The following is an 18641-nucleotide window of genomic DNA, read 5'->3' as shown; positions in this document are numbered from 1 at the left end:
TTCTCTTATTTCTACATGTAACTTACTTATTTAAAGTTGTATTTCATTTTATTTAAACTTATTTAGTATCTATAGTATTTCATTTATACTGATAGTATGAATTACATGTAACTTATAAATATATACTAAGAGTTACATTATGTTCTTCGATTCGTATGACTAAGAAAATATATTATACCTACATAGATTTCAGAATTCTATTAAAGTAATAAATTATTATTGAGCTTCCAATGTGTTAGCATGTTCGATTTTCATTAATACATTATATTTCAGTACAGAGTATAGTAAAGTTTATCGATACACAGAAATAACTTGGATACCTGTTTTGCTGTTACATTCAGTTAATTTTATTTTTCACCCCCCGATCTATTTTCTGTGTCTTTTAGGCACACGAATCACGATTTTCACCTAAGAACTGCGTGCAAGACTTGTAATATTTTATCCAATACAACAAAGTAATAAATTATTATTATTTATTTTATATTTACACTATACATTATATACATTTTCTACACATTATTTTTGGTTGACAAACTAAAAATATATCATAAACCTTTTCACCTAGGGGTGGAATCTTATTTTTTAGTTAACTTTTTTAGATGAAGTTTTAGGGTTTAAAGTCTGAAAATTAAACCAAAGGTAAATCTACAATGAGATATATCTTATACAATTTTATTAAAAAACTATAGTCAAACTTTTTTTTTTATTAAGGAACTCCCCCCCTCCCAAAAATAGGGGAAAATTACACTTTGGCCGTAATCAATTTCTATGTTGCAGCAATGTGTGAGTGAATCAACAGCCATCGGGTATTTAAAAATATTTTTATTTTATTGTTAATTACGATAAATTGGTAACTATGGTAATAAATTATTTTAGACAGACGATCAATCCTGCTCATATCCACCCAGCACCTTTTTACAAAAAATTCTTTTAAGCACATTTTTGTCAGGTACAATGCTTTTATCGATATTTGAATTTCTGTCATTACAGATTCACATCGAAACGTTATTTGGAAGTGATTTTATCACTTATTATTGTACCTAATAATTAATATAGATCTGTGACCTCATTTATTGATTTTGATTAAGTGTGGAGGGAGAACAAGGAATATTATTACCAAAGATAACCTTTCTGGAATATAATGCAAGCTATTAGATATAAATTATTAATATACCCAAATCCCAATATACAGTTTTAATATTATTTTGGTAATATGTGGATTATGTCTATGCTCTGCTAAGCAATTATGGTAATTTTACTTGGTTTAATCGGTTTTTAAAAGATTGTTTTTGAGTTACGGCACTTTTGCTTAGCAGGACAGTGTAGGTACCCATGTTAAAAATAGCAATTAATTTTATTTATGTATGATTAGTGGTTTCTCTCTTTCTCTCCCTTAGTGCTGCCTGCTGGGCATGTAAAAAACTCGAGTTTTGTATGGTACACATTTTTTATTTTGAAAGATTATTTCAAAGAGGCGACGCCTAGTTGCTGGACACACATTGTGTAAAAACTAATCTTTTATTATTAAAAAATAAAGAAGTTATTTAGGTTCTTTATGACCCTTGTTTAAGTAATACAATTTTATTTATAATAATTTATAAATGAAGTCTCGATGAATAATGTGAAAGTATGTACGTACAAACTACTACCATTGATTATAAATATTAATAATCAATGGTACTACGTACAAAACACAATTTTCATCTTCACTTTTCTTCATTTGGTTTATTTCTCACATTCTCAACCAAATAACATAGTGGCTGGTTGGTCTTAAATTATTTTCCACAATAAACATGGTTAAGGTACATTTACCATACGGTATCAGTTTCTACTATAAAATGATATTGATAACGTTATGATTGTTATCATGGTTACTATTAAAATTCAAAAATGGATTTTACGACATTAATAATGTGGAAGTATTAAACAATTCTACTAAGTTAATATTATTGTTCTCATTATTGATCAAAACTCATTGTTATTACTTAAATATTCCATACGGTTACAATGGAAAACTTATCAATTCCGACTTTGAGAGTTCTCTACAAACATTATGTGAACTGGGTTAGTTCTAATCCCGAGCGTACCACAGATATAGAAGCCTCTATAAAATGGGTATCTTATTTTCTAGCAGGTAACTATTTCTGTTATTAAATACGAGTTTGTTTTATTTTAAAATTTATATTTTTTTACAGGCCGAATCAACAACTCAACTTTATTGTCGGAACTTGTGTACTCGATGTCAAACTTTATGGTGATGTTCAATGATCAAATTATACTTGACTCTGTAAAAAAATCAGCAGTAGCTAACGGGGTAGAAAAAAAAGACTATTTTCGAAGTGAAAATATCAAACGCTTTTTGACTATGATTGATTATATAGAAGTCTTTATTGAAGTATCTGCTACTAAATTGTGGGGCACAAGAGGACGATGGATTATTATTGTATTGTTGCAAACTATAAAGTAAGATTTTATTTCAGTACATTAGTATAGTTTTTTTTTTTTAAACTAGTATTTTGTATGTTGTCCTATTTTGTTTAAATTGAGGTCATCGATATAATGCTTTTAATTTGTACAAAAAAAACGAGTATCTAGGTATTGCGTGAATTATTTAAATAAAACTCTTATTTTCCTATTTCAAAGATATTTTAATGTAGGAATTGACAGTAATAATCAAGTGACGTAATACTATTAAAAAGATTACTCTATTATAAGTTTCGTTCATATAACTAAAATTAAAAAACCCTTATTCCATTAAACGCTAAATTGCTATGATAAACATCAACTTAAAAATTTAATAATTTTTTGTTTTAAACTATGAAAGATAAATTATAACAAATATGTATTATTTCGGAATGTTAATTTAAATAATGTTCTGCTGCTTTGGCTGACTCGATCCACCGCCAACGCTCATGAACGACAGATATGTATTCCAGGCTAAAGATATAATTTGTACTGTTAAAACTCGATATTGTTGAGGTACGAGTGAAAAATTTAACGTTTGCACAGCTGGCCAAAGCTAAATGAAAAAATAAAAAAATCAGTATCAAATAATTTGATTATAAAACATTCTGCTTATTATTAATAATATTTTACCATATAACTATTGAGTATCACTGTTACATAGTTGTCTTCTAATTTTGTTTGTATTTGAGGCCATTCGTCCCCGCTAAATACTCTACTCATAATCATCACGGATCCATTGACAATAGGCGAGGCGACTAACTGGTCGACTAATATTTTTTTGGCAATTATTGGCACGGTGGTTTGGGTGCCGAATCTATCCAATGTTTTATACCAAATACTCAGCGATGGTCCCACCGCACACCCAATAGATGCATAACGTAGGGTACGTAACAAATCAATTTCATTTGGTTTACGTTTTTCAACAATAGTTTGGGCGGTGATATCACCGAGTCCAAATAATATTCCTTTGAAATTATAAATAAAAAAAATCACTATAAATGATATATATTAATACAAAACATTATCAATCATACCTGTTTGAACGAGATTAGTCCGTATTGGATAAGTATGACTGTAATGTCTGTACCATTTTAGAAACGATGCCATATCGTTTAGTATAGTCACTAATTTAGTCAACAGAAATTCTATTTATCCATTAAAAGTCACTTTCACTTAAGTACCGTCGTTATCATCAGGATCCAAGTTACACGTATACTCGACTTCAGCCGAAATTTTAAGATTACTACGAGTCCAAAGTCACATCACAACTAGAATTTGTAATTTTTATGGTGGGTGTATTGTAATATGAATGTGTAGACTTGTCCACCAATTGGCTCAACAATGATGTTATAATGAATATTATTTACGGTGTTAAACGTCACGTGCGTTTTATACTGACAAATGACAAGTATTCGGTTTTTTTTTTTTACTTAGAAGTATTGTAGAACTACCGGTTGATTCGATTCTGGCGTGTTATCTAATGAGATTTCTGCGTCGGCGCCGCCATCGCTGTATGTACAGAGCGTTCAAAATAAACTTTTGTTTTTTAAAAACCGTTGTCCGGTTGCGTCATTTAGTACGTTTATACTTTATAGCGTTAAACGGTTTAAAAACATCGAACCGATTTCAAAATTAAAACTCGCGCAATGTAGTTTAAGAAATTAAAACCATTGTAAACGTATACGGGTTTTTCATTTGGCATTTTTATTATCACGGTCATACCAAAGTTATTTACTTGCTTATTAGTTTTCGTTAAAAATGTTCACTAGACCGATTTGATATATGGACATATAAACGGATATAAGAGTTGTTAAGATAAACCGTTTTAATAAATTAAAAAACTATTTAAATTCAAACCGATTTAACGCTATCGAATACACGCACTAATAGATTTTAAAATAATTCACAAATTAGTGGTACTATACACGGAATTTTTTTAAATTGGTAGTTTGATTAACTTTTAACAGCATAATAATTTGCATCCCATTTGTATGACCATATTATTTATCCTTATCGAAAACTACTTGACATTCATTTCGCGTTTGCAAGTATGTCTATGGCCTATGCAATTCCGATGTCAATCGATAGCGCTGTGCGGAATCTAATTTTCTCTAAAATTCTACCAGTACGCTTTTAATTTTTCCAGTGTCTAAAACTGATTTGATCAACATTTTGATAGTTGTAGATGATTTTTTCATTTTAACTAGAATTTTTTCCAGATTCCTCTGGGATTCTAATTAATCAAAATAGTTTTATGTGATAAGTTCGGTTTTGAGGAAGTTATGTGCCAATGATTTGGCAGAAGTTTTTTAATTTCACTTAAACTTTAAATTAATTGACCACATTATATGTCCTCGTCGGATGCTTTTGACTTTAAGGCATCTCTGAACAATTAATACGTCTTGCTGGGTTTACAACTTGTTTCAGGTCATTAGCTCGTTTATATCTTTTGCACGTTCACAAGTTTTGTATACTTGAATCGCCTCCTATACAGCCGTTAAACAGAAAAGCAGTTTGCTTGAAACAAACCGATGTCTTGGAAAATGGTGTAATAACATTGCCATCGGGACGAACAATTCGTAAATTGAACAATGGTTGTATTATATTATACACTTAATTAAGTTTATGCTCTTGTAATTATTAACTAATTTTTTTATTATCTTTCAGCTCCGCCCATGAATCGTCGTACATGGAAAGCTCCACCCAGATCGGATAGATCTAGTAATATTAGTGGTCAATTAAATGACAGACTTCTTGTAGCTGAGGTAATTATTAACTTAAAGCTTTATTTAATGAAAAAAAATAACTTATTGCTTACTCATGATTAAAATTTTACGTATTTACATTTCAGACAATGTATGTAATGAAACCACTTGTACACTTAGGAAGTATGTATGTATTTGGAGGAAAATCATGGAAGCCTTGGATAATATCCCTGACCATTGAATACATTAGGTAATTAAACACCAATCATTGTCAAACAAAATCTAATGCCATGTTTTATTATATATAGTTTGCAAAGGTTAAAGTCGTCAAAGAACCTAACACATCAACAACGTTTGGTTTTATCGAAACGAATGCTCAGCTTAGCCATGTATTTAATGAGATCTCCATTCTTTGAAAATTATTCCGAAAAACATATGCGGGCATATTTGCGCTGGTTCGTTTCAAGCGTACCTTTGATCGGGCCTTTAATGCGGCCTTTCCTTGAATACTTAAAACAATGGCAAGATACATATTTTTACCTATGGTCATATTAAAATCCTTTAAAGTTGCGATAATCGGTGTTTGAGAAATTACGTGTAATTAATGGGTACAGATATATATTATTATTATTATTTAATTTTTATATGGTTCAAATTGTAATTTTTTTTATTTTGTAAAATATGAAGGTTTAAAAACAATTAATAGTATTTTCTTTCTATCCTGTCTGCACCTATTCTATAATTTGTTTTTTAAAAAACATACCAAGTTGTAATTAAAAAAATAAAATATTTAAAAAAAAACCTTAACCACAAAAGAAATACACTAGCATATACGTGTATTTCGGCACTAATGTTACGTCAGCACTAATAGTATGTTGGTAACATTGCCGCCGAAATATGTGTCAAAGTGTATTGTTTTGTGGTTAAAGGTTTTTAAATATTTTATTTCTTTACTATATATAACCGCTAGTGTTCCTTAAGATTTTTTCTAGATAAAGTTACATTTGTTGCTTTTTTTGGTAATGAAAAATCTCTGAATGAAAACAATATTTTATGAAATAAGAAGTAAAATTCTAATTTTATATTAATATTCTTTGTACAAAACATAACTAGAGGAAAAACATTATTAAATAGTTAACAGCTTTTTTGTATACAATCTAATGGCAATTTTTATAATAAGAGTATTATTTAGTTATTATGAAAAGTGAAATATTAACAATATTATCCATTATACATTATACATAAATAATAAAAAATATATTATCTTTGCTAGAAGATAGTATGACAAATATTTTGTCACCGTAACATTAAAATTCTAAAATGCATATAAAAATTATTTAAATGTCGCATTTCATAATAGCAAACAACATATACATTGAGTATGCAAATAAATGATAAAAAAAATCATCACAAATCTTATGAATTAATTGGAATTTTTTTCATATTAAGTCTTAAATTGTTACTGTTCGGTAATATTGATTCAGATTACAATTTGATCATTTAAATTTTGAAAAAGAATAAAATTGCCACATGGAACACAATACTTTAAAAACTTGCCAGTTGAAAATAAAAAATTAATTATTTAGCAAAAAAGTAGGTACACGTATGTACGTTTCTTTAAATGGTTTGTATAACATCTTGTAAATTGCAATAGTAATTAAGAGGGATTATTAACAAATTAATAATAATAAAAAAACTATTCAAATTATAAATTAATTTTTAATTTATTAATAAGTAAACATTTGGTTTAAAATAAATTATTAATTTAAATACCTTCTCATAGTTGCCTTGTATTACATTATTTTAAAATAACAAAATTGAAACTTAACATAATTTTATTTGAAATTAATAACAAAAAATATTAGATTAAAACAATCAGTTTTCCCAAAAATAAAAATTGGATCACATTAATTTTGGCCATAGGACAAACTTTAATATAAAGTAGTCTCTCTATTCATTTTCATTGGATTTTTTAAAAAGTAATATTTGATATACCATTTATAAATTTGTATCCTATTTTTCGTTATTATGACACAGTTTCCACATAATTTGCTGGATATAAACCTACTCGTCCTTCTTTGCGTCCCTTACACCAACCTTGTTCATCTTCATCTTCCAGTTTTTCAAATAGATCTCCTAAAAAATATAGTGGCTTTTATTATTATTGTACAACAGTAATGACATATGAAAAATATATGTGACATAAACAGAACTGAAACATGCCTACCGGCTATACTAATAACAAAAATTGTGTTCTTTATCCGCAGATACATGATTATTACTATGAGTACTGAGTACATAGAAAAGTGGGAGGTAGGTACACACCTATCACTAGTTACCAACTAACAGACAAAATGAATTTGACTGATTGAGATGAATCTTTACGATTCGACATTTGATAATACTGTTTATAGCTGTAGGATACAATGATGTATAAAAAAAAAGCATCATATAAACTTTTGAATATAGTTTCTTAACCACTAATGCCAGAACATAGGTTAAGTAATTAAAAAAACACATAATAACAGCAAAAGTAGTAATAAACATATGGATTAATGGCGTTAATAAGAAATATATTTGTAATTATTTTTTTTTGGTTATAATTTAATAGATAAATATTTTAATATTTAAAAAAATATTTTACCTTGTTTAAAACTGAGTTCATCTGCTTCAGCGCCTTCATAATCGTAAAGGGCTTTTACAGGTACGCCGGGTTCGCCGTTGTCCACAAGCGCACCATCGGGACCAACTCCTTCTTCCTCATCCCATTCTTCCTCTTCAAATGGGTTTGAATCTGGTGTTTGGCTGTTTGACCCCCCATTTCTAAAAAGTATTAATATTATTATTATTTGTATTGTTTTTAGATTAATTACAAAATACTACCGAGGGATAAAAAATAAAATATAAATTACAAAAAACTTAGTGGGACACGTGTAACCGATCTTACCGATAAATAAAGGTATGTAAGGCCCGGTGCACGGCCCCTTCATTAGAAATCTAAACGATACGACTAGGAATTATTTTGAAGAAAATAAAAAAATAACAATAAAACTCGACTAAAAACTTACGTTATTGGATGTGATTTTACCGCGTCTGTTTTATCTGGAGACTGTTTGTGATTATCAGTGCCTCCATTAGTTCGTGGCAAAGCAGCAGCTGGTTTTTTACTGTTAACTTTCGGATTGTTCATATGTAATTCCTAAAAAACAATATATTTGTTGATATGTATATAATATTAATAACTATAAGTAATAAATAACCCAAAACAAATATATCAACACTTTTTTATGGGAAATATAAAAGAATGAAGACATAAAAAAGTAATACATACTAACTATTGAAAAAAAATTAATAAAATTCTATTACTAAACTAACTCTTCAATATAGGATATGATTATTATTTATATTTATAATTATACATTTAGCAATGTACTCATAACAAATACTGTAAACCCGCAAATTAAGTACACAATTTTTGCTAAGAGTACACACATACAAAGTAAAGTGGAAGGTGAGTACACAGTGTATGCTCACGACTAAACTATTGATTATATTAATAAATTGATTGAAATTTAAATGCAACACTAACATTTACATGCAAATCTTCTCCGACCGATCGTTGATTAATTAATGTAATTGTTCCAGCTGGAATGGATTCTTTAAGTTTGCCTTTGGAAATATCTCTGAATTCTTCTATATAATCCTAAAGACAAACAATATGGCAAACACATGCAAACAAAAATTAGATTTATTATTTACTACATTTATCGATACTATTTTTTTTTTTGAAGCAGTAAGCAAAATTATTATTTAACTACCGCACACAGTTTCAGTAAAATAAAATAAAAGTTGTACAAAATATATAAACCAACAAACCTCAAACAATGGCCAATTCATAGCCATATTAACTCCATGATTATTTGACCACCATCGCAAGTCTTTTTCATGATCAGCATTATTGATTGTGTGATAAAATTCTTCATATATCTGAGGTAAACTAAAATAAAATGCAGATAAAAATTTTAATATACATAATATTGTAATAAATATTGAGAAATAAATTTCTTACACTGGGTCCTGAGAGATATTTAAGCACTTGTGTATTGTAAATAAAGTATCTTTGAAAAACTGTAACCTTCTGGCTTCTGTTTCTTGACATCGATCGAATACAACCGTCATGTCTTCCATATATTTTGGATTATAAGCATTTAACTCTTGTAGAGTCATTTCATATTTTTCTTTGGCTTTTTGCACTTCTTCTTTAGATTTAGCAACGCGATCTTGCATTTTCTTTACCTAAAATACAAAGTATAATAAAAATTCTGTAGATTACTGTATTTTAATAAAACACCAAAACGAAAGTTACTTGATCCATAGACAATGAACTATCAGCAGAAGCATTACGTTCTTGATTAGATGCAGACTTCTCTGCTTTACATGCAATATGATAATCATTTTTAGTTTTATTAACTTTGGTTAATAATTTGCACCAAGGTTTTTGAGCTTTTTTGAATGATTCTTCCATTTCTTTCCGTTCTTTAATATGTAATACAGTCTAAATAGGCAGGTGTTTATCATGTTAAAAACAAATAATAACCATACAACAATACTTATGACATATTTAAAACGTAAATTTATGCAAAATTGCAACACATTTATTTAAAAAATTAATCATTTTTGTTAATTTTACCTTATGATAGTTGTCTTTTTGCCACGTTTTAACTTGCTGCATGATATCATTACACAAATCATCTTTCACTCTTACATGTAAATCACAAAGTCGATCAGCCTCGACTAATACTCCTTTCCAAGCCGCTTCTGTCGTACCATATTCTGGGCCTTTTTCAATAATTTCATTCCACTTTTTTGACCATCCTTTCAGACTTTTGGCGTACGCTTTCTCAATGTCCGATCGTTCTTGTATAAGTGTAATAAGATCATTGCATAATCGATAGCCATCTTCAATACGTTTAGTGGTACGTTTATGATTACCGGGTTCCCAAAACGAATCGCTGCTTGCTATCAGCATATTATCATCGCTGTGATGTGACATTTTTTTTTTATTGATAATTAACTGAAACAAATGTTTTACATTAATAATAATTTTGATAAAGTAATAATAATAATATTTGTACTTCAAAAACGACAAATGTAATTTGCATTATAAAGTATTGATTTACATTAGTATAAATTGTAGATTATTACTGGGTAGAATACACTTCACACAGCTTTATTCTAATTAATTAAACGAAAAGAAACGAGTAGATATATATTAAATAAATAGGTATTATATTGTTAGGTAAATCTTCAACAAATCAAAGATACTTGTAAAGTAAACTAAAATGTTTTAAACATAATAAATGAGCAATTATTATACATTATTCATACTGTAAAAGCGCACGAATAATTAGGTGCTATGTACAATTCATTATTATTCAATAACAGTGCCTACGCATGATGAAACTACTAAACTAACACTAAGTCTGTTTTGAAAAAGGTTATGAAATTTAGTAATTTGTCTTCTAATTACTTGGAACAAGCGCAGTGACAACGGGTATGAAATATAAGCCATAAAATAAAAATGGTAACCAATACAATTGTTATAAATTAAGATTACTATAAACTGAATAATTTGAACTAAATTAAGCAACATAAAACAATAGTGAGGTGTCAGTTGAAATCAAAAAAATGTTGTACTTAAATGTGTATAAAAACACTTGTTATTTAAATTAAAAAAAAATGAGTAGGCATCATCTGACTGTCAACTATAACACTTCACAACTGACATAAAGAGTGAAACAACTTTTGAACGAAAAAGTGTGCAGCCTGATATTCCTGGGTTAAACACAAGGTGAACTACTAAGAGCAATAGTAAAAAAATTCAAATTAAAATGTTTAGTGATAATAAACAAATATTATATTAGTAGTTTACAAATTACCAACATAAAATTAACAATTGTTTTTATAAAATTATTCAAATTTTTAAAATAAGTTATGGAAAACTTATTAGGCAATTCTATAGAAAAAAAAGACTTGTGGTAGAATTAAAAAAATCAAGTTATTTAAATTTGATTTATTATTAAATCGTTTTGCGTTGTTTGTAGCAGCTAAGTACTGGCTCATTATTTCAGTCTTTCTCGAAGTTCATGGTATGGGAACTGAGAAAATATTAAATATCGTACTAGAAAAATAATATGTTATTAAATTTAAAACTTTAGTTTGATGTACTGCAAAATTTATTAAATTTGAGTAATACTATTAATTATTATTGTAAATCACGAATTTGTTTGGAAAATCGAGTTTGGATATCGAAAACTAAACAGACGAGTTATAGAATATTATTTAACTGGTCATGGTTCAAAACGAATCGGTTCCGTGTTTATAATAAATATATATTGTATACACTTAAGATATTGTTGCGTTGTTAATCGTTTATATTAGATACATTCAAATATTCCTACACGGCATAGAATCTTTATTCTTTAAAACGAATATTATGTTTTCTTATCTCTATATGCTCCTAAAATGGCGAAGTACGCCGAAATGGGGAGGGATCACCTTTGTAAATATAGCCTTAATACCCATTTTTTTTACCTGACCTGTGCTTTTATAAGAGTCCATAATAATATGTGGCAGTGCACCCAACATTCTAACAACTATAGAAATAAAAAAAAAGTTTTACTTGGCAACCATATATCAAATACCTACAGTTGTTGTACCTGTTTACATTTGCGAGATAAAAACTAAAAGGTTTGTAAGCAATATTCACTCTTTATTATACAGAACCTATACACGACAAAGACAGAAAATAATAGAATTTAATACGAATCGTCTAATGAGAATACACAAGTTCAGTTTGGAAAAATAGTATACACTATAGCCGCCTTCCTACCCAAAATGTAAATTTTATTTTTGTAACTGTGGAGGCGGGAGGACAAATGTTACTCAGACATCAAGAAATCATATTTAAATAAATGGAATTTATTTTAAATTTAACTTAATTACTTGTGGGATTAATTGTTATCTTACTAAATAACAACCCTATCTATAAACAAATTTCACTTTGACGCAAATTATATTTTGGCGACTATTTTGCCATCTTCAGTGAATATGTAAGCACACAATTGTTTATATTTATAAAAAACAAATTTGAAGTCCCTTTGAACTATGAAAATCTCATACGAACAACTTTTAGATTGGATTAGTATTTTTCGATAGAAATTGATTAATATTTTAAAATGGGATAAAAATGTCCTTCTATAAAATTTTTCGACCAGTTATTAACTCTATGTGTCACGGTAACATAATATCTCCAATAAAAACCAAACAGAGTTAAGCAATACAAATAAAAGAGCAGTGTTGCTCATGAAAGTAGGAGTGAAGTGAGGTTATGAACTAAAGAAATAGCAGACTTGGTCACAATGTAGATATTCACTACTTTGATAGGTTTACAGGTGGTCTGACACTTGGCCCTTTTTCACTGTTAGGTTTTTGTTGGACCTATCAATATATTATTCCTTTTTGTCGGTTCAGCATCGTGGGCGACGTGTTAAGTTTTTACGAGGCATTGGTGAGAGCATTTCGAACATGGGGAACAGGCGTTTGATTCACGCGGCCGCGGCAGTGCGCCGGGCCAAGTTCCAGCAATGCCATTGTATCTTTACACGAACCAATTCACCCAGTTTTTCTAGCCCACATATCTCTTTTTCCTATAAAGATAAGCTTTTGAAATTTTAAACATATATTAAGCACGAGTAACTTAGGATACTGTAAAAATTTGAGCCCTTAATAACAAGCCTTTTCAAAAGGGGAGAATTTCAAAGTTGTCATTATTGTTACTGACTCACTCACTCATCATCAAAATTATAATACACTTCGCGTGTAAGTAGAAACGTGAAATTTGGCACAAAGGTAGTGTAACTAAAGGGAAAAATCTAAAAGTTGCAATTTTCTCAAAATGAATGCCACTTTAGGGAGTGTAGTTTTAAATGCATGATGTGACGCGCATTAATATTGCTTGATTAGATTAGCACGGGTTTTTAGTAGTTAATCATAGATTCCCGTGCGGTCGCAACAAACGTTTTCTTTCAGTGTTACAACATGACAATAAGTAATTGTTTGTAATTGACAGTAAATACTTTTCAAACATGATGTTTTCGTAATTTTATTTCATTTATTGGTCATCAAATACAGAATATTTTAATAATCGTAATAATGAAATTATTTAATTCAGTCAATATACTCTTATTCCCGTGTTATTCTTCGTTGGAGAATTCGTTCGTTCGTTTTAAGTATAAAAAAAATAGAAAGTGCCGCTTTTCTAAGAAAAATTGTATAAGCAAAATCTTCGAGGCGGCCGAGCCGTGCGCTCAGATGTTTTAAAGGTTACATAGTTTAACGAAATTGTAACGTTGATTTTACATATTATAGTACACTTCAAATGAATTGCACCATTAATATCACGACATCAATATCAAAATTTATTTACGAGTTATTAAAGAAGAAAATTGTGTTATGGATTTTTCATTAGCAGACAATTTAGACTAAAAATAAGTAAATAACTAATTAATACAGTCAAATATTTTTCGAAGGTGCTAAGCTTTAATAAATATGCTAAATTAGTTTTATCACTTTGAACTCTTACCACGTCTAGACTTTATTTAATGCATAAGTTACTTAAAATCAAATAAAAATAAACGATTGTTGGTATAAATATAAAATATAATTCAAGTTAGAAAAAAAAAAATTAAAAAATTAAGTTTTTAGAATTTAAATTTAATTTTTTTTGAAATAATGGACTTTTGAGTTAAGCTTTTCTAGCGCTATACGCCTCATGTACACCTTAGAGCTTAAAATAATCAATTCATTTATTAGAGTAAAACTAAGCATTCAAATTAAGTAATAATGCTAATAAAAATGTTTAATATTTTATAAATTGTGTCACGATGTAAAAAATAATAAATATAGAAATTATACATACAAATACTAACAATACATTTTTTAATTACATTACAGTAATTAATTAAAATTAGAATGTCTAGAATTAAAGACGTTAAAGAATTACAAAAATTAAATATTTTACTGGTTCTTAGGTAGAATAGGTAGCATTATGTTATAAAGCTCTTGATGGAATGTTAATTAGCTTGCAGCATATTTAGTCCTTGACCCTCTAAGCCACACCCAGTCTAGTGTTAAGAGGCCCCCTTTTCTTCAATATAATATATTGATAACTCTTGTTTGTAAATTGTGCTAATATAGATCAATATGCATGCTGTGACGATAATTTACAACTGTGTCAATAAATACCACATAAGTATCTAGATAATATGTGCAGTTATAAAAAAAATAGCAGAAGTTTTCTTCTTTAATATTTTAATTTTTAGTAGGTATAAAATTTAACATATGATGTACATTCAGCTTTATTTTTCATATAAAAAAAAATATATATATATTATAGTGTTAGTATGAAGTATTTATCCTTTTATTTAATAAAATGTACTGTGTATAATACACAATTTAATAGACCCAGAAGATACCTTATATAATTGACAAGTTGTAAGTCTTCAGTATACTCGCCAACGTACAACTTTATTGATTATTATACTTTAGTTGTATTTTGTTTGTAGCTGTATGGAATAATGATGATGCTTATGAAATAACACTATAACTGGTGTAAACTATTATAAACAATAACAATTATGTACCGTTAATATTCATCTTAAATAATTTACTTAAAATTATGTAAATGGAAAGATTGTGAATCAGAAAATTTTAGGTCTTGATACTCTATGTACATATTATTTTTTACACGCAGTAGTGTACTAAAGTAAATTATTAAGAAACTCAATAAGATGTATGAACAAAATTAAAGAACTATAATTAGTGTAACAACTTATTATGTATCAATACATATTATGTCCTTAAATACTGAATTATTACTCAATCCTTATTACTAATCTCTTAAGTATTAGTTAAAATTACTAATGAATTATATTTATATTTATATTTATAATATGATATGGGCTTTTGCCAAATTTACAATTAGTACATTTATGGGGAATGAAAAGCGTCAAATTTTTTAGAAATAAAGACTAATACGCGGGGTAACGTTCTAAAGTGTCTCCTGAACCAATTTCATTAAGTTTTTTTTTGTTATATAGTTTAACATCTTCTCTATGGGAGCTAAAACGCCGATTTTTTATTTTTGTTTTCAAAAAAAAATGTATAAGCATTTAAATTTTTTTATAGTTTTTTCTAATACATCTAATTACTTTTTTAATTGCGAAATCAACAATCGGCCTTTTAGCCCCATAGAAAAAAAGGAAGCTTCACATAAAAAAAATTTAATCTGTCCAATAGATATGCTAGAAAATGACTTCTACGAAAGTAATTTTTTATTAAACATTCACCATAACTCTGAGAAAAATAACTTTAAAAGTATTATAATTTAAAAAATTTAATATGTGTTCACCTTGAAATTAGTAGGCATATTAAAAATGGCTATTATATTAATTTTTGTCAAATATTGTCTATCCTTTGCCCCTAAATAAATAGTTCTTTCTGTTCCCCTAAATAACATTACTATAAAACAATAACATTTTACAATTAAATTTGAGATAAGGAACGGTCGAAATTGGCTTAAGACACATAGTAATATAGTGTTTTATTAAGTCCATGATTAGTTAAGGAGATAGAGAGCAAAAAGAGAACTATATGTTAGGAGAAATAGGGATAAGCTTTAAAAGAGATTTAAGAAAGTAGGTAAGGTGAATCAATTTGCCTATGTAATAGTTTGACCAAAAAACTGAGATTATTAGCACACCTATAGTTGGCTAATGTATCCAACTCAAGGAGCTGGAGGACTTGTGTAAACAAATGTGGAAGAAACTCACTTTATTTAATAAAAAAAAAATGTGCACTGTATGTTTCAATAAAAGATAAAAAAAAATTGCTCATGCATTATAGAATTGTGTCTGCTGTGTGAGGATCTCGATCTCAAATGACCAAACCACATTATAATATTGACCTAACTAGCAAACAATAAAGGGCCTTCAAAGGATATTACTTTTAATTCATAAGACACTAACTTAATACAACCTTATAAAATGATATAGCATCACATGATCCACAATATAAAGAACTTAAATAATAAGTGTAAAAAAAATGTATCTAATTGGACAATTTATGTTTAGTAAAATATCATCAGCAAAAATGTGTAGTTTATTTCTAGGTAAAAAGACATCAACAGATTACTTGAAATACTTAAACTTAAAATTATTTTATTTAAAATGTTATATTGTTAGTTATGTTGTTTTTACCAATTTTATATTTTTGTATTTACAGTTGTTTTTAAATGGTTAACAATTAATAATAGTGCAGGTTTTTCGATCAGTGTATTAGCCATTAACAATGTTATTAGCCAATATGCTGCATATTTCTTGAAATATAACAATTATTTGATGATATCAACAAAATGGAAAATATATTATATAGGAACTTTAATCCTTCACACTGTGACTCAAGTGAGAAATATACGCCAGGCAGATTTTATTTAAGTGTGACTGAAAACCATGCGACTAACAGAGGGTTAAAGTGAAAATAAATAATAGGTGTTATAACATAAACTATATACAAATTTATATTATATTATACATTATAAATTTGTACTGTTACTATAGTATAAATAAAATCATATAAACCTTAACCTTTTTGTTACTGACATCCTCGTACGAGGATTAACTTTAAAAATCGAATAAAATATTAACAACGTATTATTATTATCATTACTCTCAAAAATGTCTTTAAACACAAGTTCTAGTATAGATTGATGATAAAAAAATCGACATAGCTATATTGATAATCAATATCAATCCAATACGTAAAAAAATTGATTTTTTTTTTCTAAAAAAAAATTCCCAGGAACTAAACGGAATAGCTTTAGTGGGAATTTTACTTTATAATAGATATTAATATATAATATAAATATTACAAGTCCACTATTTGAACACCTATCGTTGAGTACTTTATAACCATTATTAGCCCGCCCTAAAAATATATGTACTTGCATGTACATACAGTTATACTAACATAATATAGTTACCTCGTAATTAATAAAGTTAAATGAGTTTTTACCTGTGAATATTGTAAACCCTCCGATTCCTCTTATTTGTATTTATTTGGTCTGCTTGTTTAATTAACGCGTTTAATCTTAATGACTAATTTAAGAAACTATAAACGGTCGCAAAATAACTTTTTGACGTTTCAACACTTTTATCAATCTGTTATCAACTATTGACATGGCACAGGTGTGGGGGATCTCTTGCACTCATTGTGGCGACGATTAATTTTCTCACAGAAACATGAAACGACACAACTGCGCAATGATACTATCTTACTGCTCCGATAGACCTATTATATTAACAAGTAACAACACAGATACACAAATATTGTAATATGGTAAATGTTTATGCACCGAAATATAGATACTAGATAGGTGTGTTGGCGGTTGACCAAATAACACGGTAGGTACTAAGCGTATTGGACGAATCGAGCGGGCAACCGATGAATACCGACATTGAACGACAGTCTACAACGACACCAGCGACGGCGACCAAAGGAGATGCGTGGATTCTTTCAAATCAGTGGTCGAAAAATTCACACGGATACACACATAATATTATATACAATTAACGGTATCTAGCGTTCAAAAATCTTACTGATGGCTATGTTAACGTCAGCCATTCATCGGAAATGGTCGGAAATTCATATACATTTTACCATTTAACAAAATTACTGTCTACACAATAATATTATTTATTTGAATGCATTTAGGCTTCAATAAAATTAAAACTAGTTGGAAAAATCCCAGCCCTTTTTTTTTTTAACTAAGATTTTATTTTTTATTCTTACAAAATATTGCGAAATTAAAAAATCATCTAACAAAAGTCGTTTAACATTTAATTTCGTAATATAAATTGCTTGAGTTTATTATTCGAACTAATAGTTTGATCGTACAATTTGTATGATATTACTCATACAAAAAAAAAAAATTATTTGAGACATCGATTTGCGCAAAATCTATAAAATACTGGGAAAAAATTGAAATTTCATCAACTAAAAAACGCTCTAGTCCAGCGGTTCCCAACCTTTTTGAGACTATTACCCATAATCAGGTTGGATATTAACAAATACCCCTCGCTCCCAAAAAGAGGGTAATTACCCCCCTTTTATAGCCCCCCTAGTTAAAACCATTAAATTAAGTATTGATATCATTTTATAGGATAGGATTTTATATTAATGGGATATAAAATGTGTAGTTGTTATAACAAAAATAATTAATAATAATAGATATAAAGTACGTAAAATAAAAAAAAACTAGTTTATTCTTTACCCCTCAAAAAATCGTGTTTTACCCCTTGAAGGGGAATTACCCCCAGGTTGGGAACCTCTGCTCTAGTCCAATAGGTAATC

At 28.3% G+C, this 18641-nt stretch overlaps 3 protein-coding genes across 6 annotated transcripts; 1 reads left to right on the top strand and 2 right to left on the bottom strand.

Moving 5' to 3' along the window:
• The first annotated feature begins 1875 nt into the window (after positions 1-1875).
• On the top strand, positions 1876-5870 carry LOC126837903 (peroxisomal membrane protein PEX16). The gene is made up of 6 exons (XM_050571886.1): positions 1876-2134; positions 2196-2463; positions 4894-5060; positions 5134-5231; positions 5318-5421; positions 5480-5870. The coding sequence occupies exons 1-6, from the start codon at positions 2008-2010 to the stop codon at positions 5724-5726; spliced, it is 1011 nt and encodes a 336-aa protein (XP_050427843.1). The 5' UTR covers positions 1876-2007; the 3' UTR covers positions 5727-5870.
• On the bottom strand, positions 2641-3954 carry LOC126837912 (protein Mpv17-like). Its single transcript, XM_050571898.1, has 3 exons — positions 3501-3954; positions 3097-3431; positions 2641-3019 (listed from the first exon to the last, which is right to left on the bottom strand). The coding sequence occupies exons 1-3, from the start codon at positions 3571-3573 to the stop codon at positions 2864-2866; spliced, it is 564 nt and encodes a 187-aa protein (XP_050427855.1). The 5' UTR covers positions 3574-3954; the 3' UTR covers positions 2641-2863.
• A 1055-nt stretch (positions 5871-6925) lies between the features above and the next one.
• Positions 6926-17767, bottom strand: LOC126837883 (protein kinase C and casein kinase substrate in neurons protein 1). Of its 4 annotated transcripts, none has more exons than XM_050571873.1 (9): positions 14708-14730; positions 9862-10245; positions 9538-9726; positions 9241-9467; positions 9048-9168; positions 8761-8874; positions 8240-8370; positions 7816-7994; positions 6927-7307 (listed from the first exon to the last, which is right to left on the bottom strand). In XM_050571873.1, exons 2-9 carry the CDS (start codon positions 10222-10224, stop codon positions 7198-7200), a joined length of 1434 nt encoding a protein of 477 aa, XP_050427830.1. In that variant the 5' UTR covers positions 10225-10245; positions 14708-14730; the 3' UTR covers positions 6927-7197. The 4 variants fall into 4 exon arrangements, with proteins under 4 accessions (XP_050427812.1, XP_050427830.1, XP_050427804.1 ...); XM_050571847.1 differs by lacking the exon at positions 14708-14730 and adding an exon at positions 10702-10725; XM_050571865.1 differs by lacking the exon at positions 14708-14730 and adding an exon at positions 17304-17767 and having other exon boundaries at positions 6928-7307.
• Between the last annotated feature and the right edge of the window lie 874 nt (positions 17768-18641).

This window comes from Adelges cooleyi, unplaced genomic scaffold (genome assembly GCF_023614345.1).
Source record: "Adelges cooleyi isolate 19-005CV unplaced genomic scaffold, UGA_ACOO_1.1 ACOO_flye_CR_arks_rails_tigmint_CR_PRNA_108, whole genome shotgun sequence".
In the NCBI taxonomy this organism is placed as follows: Eukaryota; Metazoa; Arthropoda; class Insecta; order Hemiptera; family Adelgidae; genus Adelges; species Adelges cooleyi.
This window is presented reverse-complemented; position numbering and strand designations above follow the sequence as displayed.

Bases quoted from the DNA above. Each gene is read 5' to 3' on its own strand.
- LOC126837903 (XM_050571886.1), top strand. From the start codon at position 2,008: ATGGAAAACTTATCAATTCCGACTTTGAGAGTTCTCTACAAACATTAT. The intron at 5,232-5,317 runs GTAATTATTAAC...TTTACATTTCAG, and splicing joins ACAGACTTCTTGTAGCTGAG to ACAATGTATGTAATGAAACC. The intron at 5,422-5,479 runs GTAATTAAACAC...TATTATATATAG, and splicing joins CTGACCATTGAATACATTAG to TTTGCAAAGGTTAAAGTCGT.
- LOC126837912 (XM_050571898.1), bottom strand. From the start codon at position 3,573: ATGGCATCGTTTCTAAAATGGTACAGACATTACAGTCATACTTATCCA. The intron at 3,432-3,500 runs GTATGATTGATA...ATAATTTCAAAG, and splicing joins GACTAATCTCGTTCAAACAG to GAATATTATTTGGACTCGGT. The intron at 3,020-3,096 runs GTAAAATATTAT...TTTTTCATTTAG, and splicing joins TGATACTCAATAGTTATATG to CTTTGGCCAGCTGTGCAAAC.
- LOC126837883 (XM_050571865.1), bottom strand. From the start codon at position 10,224: ATGTCACATCACAGCGATGATAATATGCTGATAGCAAGCAGCGATTCG. The intron at 8,371-8,760 runs GTTAGTGTTGCA...ATTGTTTTTTAG, and splicing joins GAGAAGATTTGCATGTAAAT to GAATTACATATGAACAATCC. The intron at 7,308-7,815 runs GTAAAATATTTT...TATATTTTTTAG, and splicing joins TGAACTCAGTTTTAAACAAG to GAGATCTATTTGAAAAACTG.